Source organism: Triticum urartu, chromosome 5 (assembly GCF_003073215.2).
Source record: "Triticum urartu cultivar G1812 chromosome 5, Tu2.1, whole genome shotgun sequence".
NCBI lineage: Eukaryota > Viridiplantae > Streptophyta > Magnoliopsida > Poales > Poaceae > Triticum > Triticum urartu.
In genome coordinates this window covers 123,738,478-123,749,646 of record NC_053026.1, presented here as the reverse complement: position 1 = coordinate 123,749,646, position 11,169 = coordinate 123,738,478, and the positions used below count along the sequence as shown (strand labels likewise).

At 41.7% G+C, this 11,169-nt stretch overlaps 1 protein-coding gene and 1 non-coding gene across 3 annotated transcripts; one reads left to right on the top strand and one right to left on the bottom strand.

Moving 5' to 3' along the window:
- Window positions 1-458: 458 nt before the first annotated feature.
- On the bottom strand, window positions 459-532 carry TRNAT-AGU. Its single transcript has one exon. It is a non-coding gene; the product is annotated as a tRNA-Thr (tRNA).
- Window positions 533-4,335: 3,803 nt separating this feature from the next.
- Window positions 4,336-8,604, top strand: LOC125508154 (protein DEHYDRATION-INDUCED 19 homolog 2-like). Of its 2 annotated transcripts, XM_048672758.1 has the most exons (5): window positions 4,336-4,595; window positions 4,696-4,856; window positions 6,988-7,065; window positions 7,558-7,820; window positions 8,139-8,604. In XM_048672758.1, the coding sequence occupies exons 1-5, from the start codon at window positions 4,547-4,549 to the stop codon at window positions 8,239-8,241; spliced, it is 654 nt and encodes a 217-aa protein (XP_048528715.1). In that variant the 5' UTR covers window positions 4,336-4,546; the 3' UTR covers window positions 8,242-8,604. The 2 variants fall into 2 exon arrangements, with proteins under 2 accessions (XP_048528715.1, XP_048528716.1); XM_048672759.1 differs by lacking the exon at window positions 6,988-7,065 and having other exon boundaries at window positions 4,338-4,595.
- Window positions 8,605-11,169: the final 2,565 nt, after the last annotated feature.

Below are 11,169 nucleotides of genomic sequence, written 5' to 3'. Positions count from 1 at the left end.
GAACTCAAGCGGGTGTTAATGGTGGTAGTCTGACAATCATAGTATATGCCAAAAGTTCCTTGTCAGCTGGAGGGTATTAATGGGAATCATTCAAATAAAAGAGAGCAAAAAGTTCTCAGAAGTGCAAAGCCTATAATTGTGTTGAACTTTGTTTAATTTTGAGAGGCAGGTAGTAATGGGCAATTATTAGGTCAAAACCATTGCCTAGGTTTGCAAATCCAACATATTAAACATAGCTAGATTTGTTAATTAGATAGAAGTTTAGGTCTAGTCGATTTTCTGTGATCATTACATGAAAAAATTACATCACAGTTAATGAGAAGCATCGAAGAGAGAAATAGTTTGAATAGCTCGAAATGCAAAAAAACCATCTAAAGTTCGACAGCTTGAAATGCAGAAAAATAAAAAAACCAACTAAAGTTTGACAGCTTGAAATGCAGAAAATAATTCAACTACGATGCTCTCACTGAGAGTTGAACTCAAGACCTCCTACATACTAAACAGGTGCTCTAACCAACTAAGCTACGAGAGCATTTGGTCAAAAAAATTAGTTACTCACTAATATCAATACCCGTAAAAAATATGTTTTTATTCATGTTACACAAGGGTAACAACTTCCCTTTTTCAGAGCCATCTCTAAAACAAAGTTCGGTGTGCGTGCATTATTCCTGGACCTAGATTATTGGTGTTAAATCACATGACGATGTGAACTATATTATTGACTCTAGTGCAAGTGGGAGACTGAAGAAAATATGCCCTAGAGGCAATAAGAAAGTTGTTATTTATATTTCCTTATATCATGATAAACGTTTATTATGCATGCTAGAATTTTATTAACCGGAAACTTGATACATGTGTGGATACATAGACAAAACACAGTGTCCCTAGTAAGCCTCTACTAGACTAGCTCGTTAAGCAAAGATGGTTAAGTTTCCTAACCATAGACATCTGTTGTCATTTGATGAACGGGATCACATCATTAGGAGAATGATGTGATGGGCAAGACCCATCCGTTAGCTTAGCATAATGATTGTTAAGTTTTATTGCTATTGCTTTCTTCATGACTTATACATATTCATTTGACTATGAGATTATGCAACTCCCGAATACCGGAGGAATAACTTGTGTGCTATCAAACGCCACAACGTAACTAGGTGATTATAAAGATGCTCTACAGGTATCTCCGAAGGTGTTTGTTGGGTTGGCATAGATCGAGATTAGGATTTTTCTCTCTGAGTATCGGAGAGGTATCTCCAGGCCCTCTCGGTAATGCACACCAAAATAAGCCTTGCAAGCAATGTGACTAATGAGTTAGTTGCGGGATGATGCATTACGGAACGAGTAAAGAGACTTACCGGTAACGAGATTGAACTAGGTATGAAGATACCGACGATCGAATCTCGGGCAAGTAACATACCGATGACAAAGGGAATAACGCATGTTGTCATTACGGTACGACCGATAAAGATCTTCATAGAATATGTAGGAACCAATATGAGCATCCAGGTTCTGCTGTTGGTTATTGACCGGAGAGGTGTCTCGGTCATGTCTACATAGTTCTTGAACCCGTAGGGTCCGCACACTTAATGTTCGATGATAATTTTGTATTTTATGAATTATGTGTTTTGGTGACCGAAGATTGTTCGGAGTCCCGGATGAGATCATGGACATGATGAGGAGTCTCGAAATGGTCGAGAGGTAAAGATTAATATATTGGACGATAGTATTCGGACACCGGAATGGTTCCAGAGTGTTTCGGGTATTTATCGGAGTACCGGGAGGTTACCGGAATCCCCCGGGGGAAGTAATGGGCCACATGGGCCTTGGGAGGGAGGCACACCAACCCTGGCGCGCCCCCACTTGGAAGGGGTCTGAATTGGAGTGGGGAAGGGGGCGACGCCCCCCTTTCCTTCTCCTTCTCCTTCTCCTCCCCCCTTTCCTCTCCGGTAAAAGGAAGGGGGTCCGAATTGGACTTGGAGTCCTACTAGGACTCCTCCCCTTGGGGGCGCGCCTTGGTTGGCCTCCTCTCCCCTCCATCCTTTATATACGTGGGAGGGGGGCACCTCCTAGACACACAATTGTTCCAAGCCGTGTGCGGCGCCTCCCTCCACCTTTTACTCCTCCGGTCATATTGTCGTAGTGCTTAGGCGAAGCCCTGCGCGGATCACTTCATCATCACCATCATCACGCCGTCGTGCCGACGAAACTCTCGCTCGACACTTTGCTGGATCAAGAGTCTGAGGGACGTCATCGAGCTGAACATGTGCATAACTCGGAGGTGTCGTACGTTCGGTGCTTGATAGGTTGAATCGAGAAGACGTTCGACTACATCAACTGCATTAAGCTAATGCTTCCGCTTTCGGTCTACGAGGGTACGTGGACACACTCTCCCCCTCTCGTTGCTATGCATCTCCTAGATAGATCTTGCGTGATCGTAGGGAATTTTTTGAAATTGCATGCTACGTTTCCCAACAAAAGATATGATGGCAGTCTGACAATCATAGTAGATGCCAAAAGTTCCTTGTCGGCTAGAGGGTATTAATGGGAATCATTCGAATAAAAGTGAGCAAAAAGTTCTCAAAAGGGCAAAGCCTATAATTGTGTTGAACTTTGTTTAATTTCGAGAAGAAGGTAGTAATGGGCAATTATTAGGTCAAAACCATCGCCTAGGTTTGCAAATCCAACCTATTAAACATAGCTAAATTTGTTAATTAGATGGAAGTTCAGGTCTAGTAGATTTTCTGTGATCATTACTTGAATTTTTTTAACATCACAATTAATGTGAAGCATCGAAGAGAGAAACAGTTTGTACAGCTCGAAATGCAAAAAAAACCCAACCAAAGTTCAACAACTTGAAATGCTGAAAAAATAAAACAACTTCAATGCTCTCGTTGAGAGTTGAACTCAAGAGGGTATTAATGGTGGTAGTCTGACAATCATAGTACATGCCAAAAGTTCCTTGTCGGCTCGAGGGTATTAATGGGAATCATTCGAATAAAAGAGAGCAAAAAGTTCTCAAAAGGGCAAAGCCTATAATTGTGTTGAACTTTGTTTAATTTCGAGAGGAAGGTAGTAATGGGCAATTATTAGATCAAAACCATTGCCTAGGTTTGCAAATACGACATATTAAACATAACTAGATTTGTTAATTAGATGGAGGTTTAGATCTAGCCGATTTTCTATGATCATTACATGAAAAAAAATTAACATCACAATTAATGAGAAGCATCGAAGAGAGAAACAGTTTGAGCTTGAAATGAACAAAAATAAAACAGCTACAAAGTTCAACAGCTTGAAATGCAAAAAATTAACATCGAAAAGAAAAAAAACCCAACTAAAGTTCGATAGCTTGAAATGCAAAAAATTAAAACAGTTACGAAGTTTAGATCTAGCCGATTTTCTATGATCATTACATGAAAAAAAATTAACATCACAATTAATGAGAAGCATCGAAGAGAGAAACAGTTTGAGCTTGAAATGAACAAAAATAAAACAGCTACAAAGTTCGACAGCTTGAAATGCAAAAAATTAACATCGAAAAGAAAAAAAACCCAACTAAAGTTCGACAGCTTGAAATGCAAAAAATTAAAACAGTTACGAAGTTTAGATCTAGCCGATTTTCTATGATCATTACATGAAAAAAAATTAACATCACAATTAATGAGAAGCATCGAAGAGAGAAACAGTTTGAGCTTGAAATGAACAAAAATAAAACAGCTACAAAGTTTGACAGCTTGAAATGCAAAAAATTAACATCGAAAAGAAAAAAAACCCAACTAAAGTTCGACAGCTTGAAATGCAAAAAATTAAAACAGTTACAAAGTACTCTCAAGTTTAACTCAAGACCTCCCGCTTACTAAACGGGTGCTCTAACCAACTGAGCTACAAGGGCATTTTGTGAAAACAAAATAGTTACACACTAATATCAATACCCGTAAAAAATATGTTTTTTATTCATGTTACACAAGGGTAACAGCTTCCGTTTTTCAGAGCCATCTCTAAAACAAAGTTCGGTGTACGTGCATTATTCCTGGACCTACGCAAAAAGAGAACTACTACGCCATGTGAGGATGCCGAGTTGCCATTTTCCTCACGTGCCATAAGGGTCCCCCCCCCCCCCCCCCCCCCCCCCCCCCCCAGTGAAACGTGTCATTAGGTGCATGTGGACAAGAACCTTTTCTTTTCCAGATAATGTGGACAAAAATGGGCAGGCTGGATCCACACTGGGCTTGAGGCCGTCAGCCCATTTACAGTGCCCCGTAATTCCCACCATACTGGAGGGGGGTTTCTGCAACATAGCCACCCCTCCTTCCTCCCTAAGCAAAAGCGCTTCTCCCCCGTTCACCCAAATAGCTAGCCACCCACACTCTCTCTCCTCCCCCCGGCCGTGTCGGTGTGTCTCTCCCCTCCCCCTCTCCGACCCGCCGCAAAAACCCTAGCTCTAAACCCCGCTGATCGCCGCCCCCCTCCCGGCGCCCGGCGCCGCCCGGTTTGACCCCGGCCAGGCCAGGAAGCCGAAGGGCCCCTCTCTCCAGCCGGCGCCGCCATGGACATGGACACCTTCGAACGCCTCCAGGCCGAGACCAGGCTCCGCGGTTCGTGCTTCGCCACCCCAAAGATCCGATCTTGGCTCCAAATCGTGTGATTTTGAGGGTTTCCTGAGGAGGTTTTTGATGAGGTTTTGTGCTTTGGCAGATGCGCTCATGCGGCTCGAGGAGGCGGAGGAGACCGACGACGAGGAGGAGAGGGGCGCCGAGGAGGAGGAGCTGGAGTGCCCCTTCTGCGGGGAGGAGTTCGACGGCGTCGGCCTGTGCTTGCACATCGAGGACGAGCACGCGGCGGAGACCAAGGCCGGGGTAATTTCATCTCAACCTTCATAGAAAGATGTACTAACACTTAGTGGCTCTCAGGCGCATCTAGCTCAAAAATTAGGGTTTGTCGTTAATCTCTTGTGTAACATGTAGGCATTGTTTTTGTTTCTATATAGTCTCCGGGAAATGCCTGTATGTGTGTGGTGATTTTACTTGTCATTTTCATATTTTTAATTGCAAAGGTGGGAATTTGGGCCGTATGAGTTGCGCATACTCACATACTATGCATGTTTGAGATGCTTTTAGTTTTTGAGCTAAGATATTGCTGTGTACAGAGTTGGTATTTTCCTGCTGCATAGGGTTCTTCTCCTCATAATTGCATCTGATAGTGTAGAAATGTGCTTAATCTTCCTTTAGATGTTTGAGCTAGGAATTTAGAGTGCTTCTTCTGGCATACGGCGCATGTTTGAGCTGCTTTTAATTTTCACTCTCAAGGTTTGCTTGCAAGTATAGTATTTTTGGATGTTTAAGTTGCTTGCGTGTTAAGTTATAAGCTAGTTGAAGGCCTGGCTTACTTTTTTGGGCTTCATTTTTCTACTTCTGCGATTAAGTTGGGTAACGCCAGGGTTTTCCCAGTCACGACGTTGTAAAACGACGGCCAGTGAATTGTAATACGACTCACTATAGGGCGAATTCGAGCTCGGTACCCGGGGATCCAACTATTTATATCTTTTCTATGTTTAGAGAAATTTGTAAGTGTATTAAGAATTGGTTGAAAGATCCACTAATGTGGAAACTGCAGGAGTAATGGCGTGCATCCGTCATAACGGAAATATTATTTATTGAGATGTGTTTCACGTGTGAAGATTAGATCCATCCAATTAATTTAGTCCATACATTATTTTTCAGTAGATACATAAAGTCGATGTGATGGCATGGCATTCATGTGGCTTAGTTGATACAATCATATAATATACTCTGAATTTGTAGTTTTTATTCACACTTGTAGTTGGTGTCTTGGTGAGATGAATTCTATGCTCTGATTGGTTGAAATCGGGAGTTAATTGTTCAGTTTAACTTTGGGAGTTTGATTGAACTGCTTTTTGTAAATATTGTGCATTATGTTATTGAGTGCTCCAGGTGCATATGTTTATACTGGATAGATCTTTGAGGAAGTAGGGTTCCTCTCAATGTAATGTTTCCTGTGTGTGGCCCAAAAGTTGTAGTGATGGCTATTGCAGTTCATAGTATAATTTGAAAATCATGGTTCTATTGTTTGCAAATGCCATAAACTTCATAGCAATCTTACAAATGAAACAACAGAGCCATCCTAAGTGCGGAATCATAGTTACATGATATTGCATCATCATCACATGTCAACTTAAAATCCAACCATACAATATGCTGGATGCACTCAACTGAAATGTAGCATAAAGTAATGACTTACAATGGATTACGTCAAGATAAAAATGGATCACAATCAAATCTAGTTACAAAAGGTGTTGGATGCTCTTAATGCCAGTGGTGAGTATAAGATTTTTTTTCTGCAAAACCGTGTACAACATCAAGACTAAATAGTGCACACTTTGCATTGGTCGTACTTCCATGTTTTATACAGCGTGGATAAGAGGAATTTGTGGTCTGAGCTGTCAATATTTTACACTTTCCGGATTAAGTCTAGTGGTTCTGATTTTCTTGGATTTACTCGTGTCTGGGTAAGTGACCAATTAGGGTCTGTACAACTAATTTTGCAGTGCAATGTGCAGTGGCTGCTAATTTTTCTTTATATCTTGTAGTGTGTACTAGTGCCGCTATAGTAGTTGTAGGCTTGTAGCAGCGATGCTTCGCTTGTGCATGTGGCCTTTTAAAATAGTGTTTAGGCAATGGAACTGCAGTAGCTTCTATTCCTATTATTTCTTTATGAAATATGTGGATTTAAGGATTGCTAAGATAACTTTTGTGTTCCATGTGTAGTTGATTATTGATAGTGTGGATAGGATTTATGTATTTTATCACTTCGCTTGCATGTTGTGATATAAGAAATATTTGGAAATGTTCAAGTAAATTCCAACATCTATTGTTAGATTGTTGTGGAAACAACTATGCCCATCCACAAATAAGTCAGACATGATCAGTTTTGTCTGCTTACTGGTTATTTTTCATTTTGTTCCTTTAGGTGTGCCCTATATGCACAGATAGAGTTGGGATGGACTTGGTTGGGCACATGACCTCAGAGCATCCCAGTTTCTTCAAGGTATCATTAGTTTCAACAAGCATCATCATTCATCAGTCAGTTATTATATATAACTGAAACTGCATGGAATAGGTTGCTGTTATTGTTCAATCATGATCTGCAATTAGGAAAATGAGATCATTAAAGTATTCGAGTTCTGAACCTCTTCAACAAAATCAACATGCATGAAATAAACTAGTTAACCACCGCCAGGAAGATGGCCAAATGGCACATTGTAGAGGATTGGGGAGCAGAACATAGGTTTGGAAGGACGAACGGCGAAGATAATAGATTAGCTTTCTCTTGTGCTTGATTGATTGTAGATTATTAACCTCCTGTGCTTGATTGATACTTGATACATGCAATGACCCTCATACAGCACTAACTTGAGTAATCTGGTCCCTTCTCTAATATGAAGTATTTCCTATTTGAATAACTCTCATGCCTGTTTTAATAATATTCCATATTTATTTGGATATTATCTAATCCTATGTTCATGCTTGTAACATGCAGGGCAGGTGGAGGAACCAGCGAGTTTCATCTGGATCACCTTCTTCAATGTATTCCGCATTGAAAAAGGATGCGGCGCACATACAATACCGCTATGGTGGATCCTCTCGTGCCACCTCGCTCAACACAGTGCCTGATCCTCTACTCTCCTCCTTTGTCGGTAGCTTCATTGATGATGATGCAGATTCACCAAAAGATGCACAAGAAGAGTTATTGGAAAAAGTTATTGAGAAAAGTGATGCCTCGGAGCAGAAAGCAGAAGAAAGGTATTGAAAGTCATTTGCAACTTGCACGCTTCATTCACTTATATGACGCTACACCAACAGTTTGGTGTCATTTTGATATGCAATTGCTTGAAAAATCCATAGTCGGTCACTAAAAACCTGTCACTGAGGGCGGTTCATGAAGTCATTTTTCACTTTAAGCAGGCTATATGAAACATGTCTGCTAAATAGTAGTAATATCGTATGAACTAGTTTCACTTTGATGAACAGTAATATCTTATGAACTAGTTTCATTTTGATAATCATGGATTGTAATTTCTGCATGGTGGTGTGCTGATTATGGCTTTTTTTGTTGGACAGTGCTGAGGAGCCTTTGCTCCCTGAGGAGAAGGAGGAGAGAACCAAGAGGAGCCAGTTTGTGCAGGGGCTGGTGCTGTCCCTGATGTTTGATGACATCTTGTGAAGAATGTCTTGTTCCGAAAATTGATTGAGAAGGCAGCTCTTGCTTCGCCAGACAGTTGTATACCTTAGCGCAAGTTGCTACCTTTCACCCAGTTGCCATTAAAAACAGATGGCGGCTTTGTTGTGCGATGTTAAGAAGGATGAATGTTGTGAATATGGATGTTGGTTAGTATGCGCGTCGGTCGGTGTCGCATGAACAATAAGATAGTATATATAGGTCTGGTAATTTGATGAGATGTTGTCGGGGGGCTCCCGCGGGCGGCCCTGGTTGTATGTATGATTGGGAGGCCTAGTGACTTCTGAAATAATTCATCCTATTTATTTTCGGACATGAAATGCCTATTCATTCTAGGTTGGCTGATCATATGCTCTGTTCTACCCTCCATCCTCATTGGTGCGTTTTTATTTGCTGCAAGATCATTAGTCAGGGTGCTTGTCTTATGAAATCAGTTCTCCACCGAATAATGTTTTGATTTAATTTTCCATAAACTAAAGATTTTCCAAGCCATGTGTAGAAAAAAGGGAAATGTAACAGTACAGTAATATATTTTCATTCAACTTAGTCTGATGATATTTGGATGCTAATTCTTGTGGGAACATCGATTTTGGGAGCCGTGGCCCGTGGGAACGAAGGCGCGGGGGAAGACTTTGGCTCTAGACTCGTATAGTAACCCAGCCTTCCTTACGTGTTCCGAACGCGTCAAGAGCTATTTTTTTATGGTTTATTTACACGTATGTGGCTTGCAAAGTCTTGGATCGTTCGAACCTTTCCTAGGCCATTGTAAAGATCAGGGAACGTCACATCCTTCCTCTTCGCTTTGTGGTGAGGAAGTGCTTACATCTCAATTAATTCAAAACATAGTTGAAGTCCTACGAGGTCCTGAAAAAAAAAATAAGATTGTAAGTAGCTGAAATCAGAAGAACAAGAGTTGCAAACCAATGGATATTTATTTATTTTCCTCTGTAATTTTTTTTGCAATGACCTCCATAATTGTATTCACTAGCTTTTCACACACCTAAGAACATCTTCAATAGATGGTCCAAATTTTGACGGTCCAAAATCGGAGATGTAAATTTTGGCCCGTCAAAAAGTGCGTTTTGGAGCTCCGAAAAAAGACCAACTCCAAAAGATGGTCCAAATTCATGGTCCAAAAGAGCAACTCCAATAGATGGTCCAAATTCATGGTCCAAAACCTTGGGGAATTCCGTCGAACACCTTGTGCGCGTGGTGGAAGAAGATGGCCGCCGGTTGGATTGGCTGTTGCGGACGGCGGCGGTGATAAGAAATGAGGTAGGAGGCCGACCAAGAGGAGCTCGACGGGCGGCGAAGACTAGTTCGGCAGCCGGGCGGAGGGCTTGGTGCGGCGGTCGTGCGGCCGGCGCAACGGCCGTGGACAGGCTCACGAACGACGGGAGGAGGTCGGCGGCAGCCTATAAGACCCGGCAGAGGCCTACCGCGGCAGCCGGACCGCCGGAGGGGCCGAATCCCGCGCCGGCTACCACCCGATTCGGCGGCGTCCGGGCGGCGGCGGGCAGGCGACGGGGGCGACGGCGGCGGGGATGTGGGATGGTGGCGGCGCCGACGGCGAGGTTTTGGGCGGTCGCGGTGGCGGATTCCGGCCGGCTGTTCTTCGGGCGGGCGGACGGGCGCGGGCGGGAAAGGAAATGAAGTGGCGGTTGAGCGTTCGCGGGCGGCGGCTGGTTTTGGACCAGATGCATCTCGTGATGTATATTTGCACCGCGAGGTGTTGTATTTTACATCATGAGAAGCCGCGGTCCAATTTTTTTTGCATATAAACCATTTGTTGAAGCAGCGTTTTTTTCTCCAGACGGTCCTAAAATTAGGTATTTTTATATATGAACCATCTATTGAAGATGCTCTTATAGGATCACCCTCGTCATCACAAGGTTACTGACAGTTGACAGCTGTATATGGATTTTCTGATCTCGGTCACATACTCCTTTCTTTACGGGTATGTCCACGGAGGGGCGAGGAGATGCACTCCTTATTTTGGATTTTCGGAAACTCTGTTCCAAGTTACAAGAAAGTTAAAAAATGATCGAACAACTAGTATATATTCCCTCCGTCCTATAATATAAGAGCGTTTTTCACACTGCACCAGTGTAAAAAATACTCTTATATTATGAGACAAAGGGAGTACCATTTTAACATTTTTCACAGAGAAAAGTGACAATTTTCACAAAACATTACTCATACATGTAATGATCAATCATTTGTACATGTGATTTTTTTTCAAACTTTCTGAATCACCAGTTACTTTGCAAAATCAATCTAAACTTTGGTCCATGATGGGCATAGATGTACACATATCAAATGTAGTGTGTGAGCTGTTGGATGAAAAATAGAGGGAGAATGTCTGGTTGGAGATGAGCTGCTAGCACATTGAAAATTTTGTATTACATCAAAATCAACATGCAGTCCACCTTTCCCTCTCCCATCATTAAATTTAAGTATCTAATATATTTCTTATCCAAACACAAAAGGTCATATAATTGGAAGAATGTCTACTTATGGAATAGACTTGACTATTGTATGTGTCTTGACAAGATCATCAAAAAGTGAATTAATATGGTTTCAATTTCTTTCATTTTTGCTTTTTTAACCTGCATGGAACATCTATAAAGTTTTGAAATGCGTATAATTGAGTTCATTGTGGTTGCATGTTTTCACCGAGGTTTCATACCAACTTAAGTTGGCTTTTATTGTTGTTTGAGTTTTTTTAGTTTCCACCAAACCTCATCTTATGCTTTTGAAACATTTTTGTTGACTTTATTAAACCGTTGGGGAACCTCGATTAAACCATGATGAAGAGGAGTTGCCTAATGAATAACTGAAACCTAATTAAAAAAACTCCAATTAAACCTTTGTGAAGTCAGAATGAAACTGAAATGTGGTACATGACCTCAA

Excerpts from the sequence above, each read along its gene's own strand:
- LOC125508154 (XM_048672758.1), top strand. The coding sequence starts at position 4,547 with ATGGACATGGACACCTTCGAACGCCTCCAGGCCGAGACCAGGCTCCGC. Across the intron at positions 4,596-4,695 it reads GGCCGAGACCAGGCTCCGCG|ATGCGCTCATGCGGCTCGAG; the intron begins GTTCGTGCTTCG and ends GTGCTTTGGCAG. Across the intron at positions 4,857-6,987 it reads CGGCGGAGACCAAGGCCGGG|GTGTGCCCTATATGCACAGA; the intron begins GTAATTTCATCT and ends TTGTTCCTTTAG.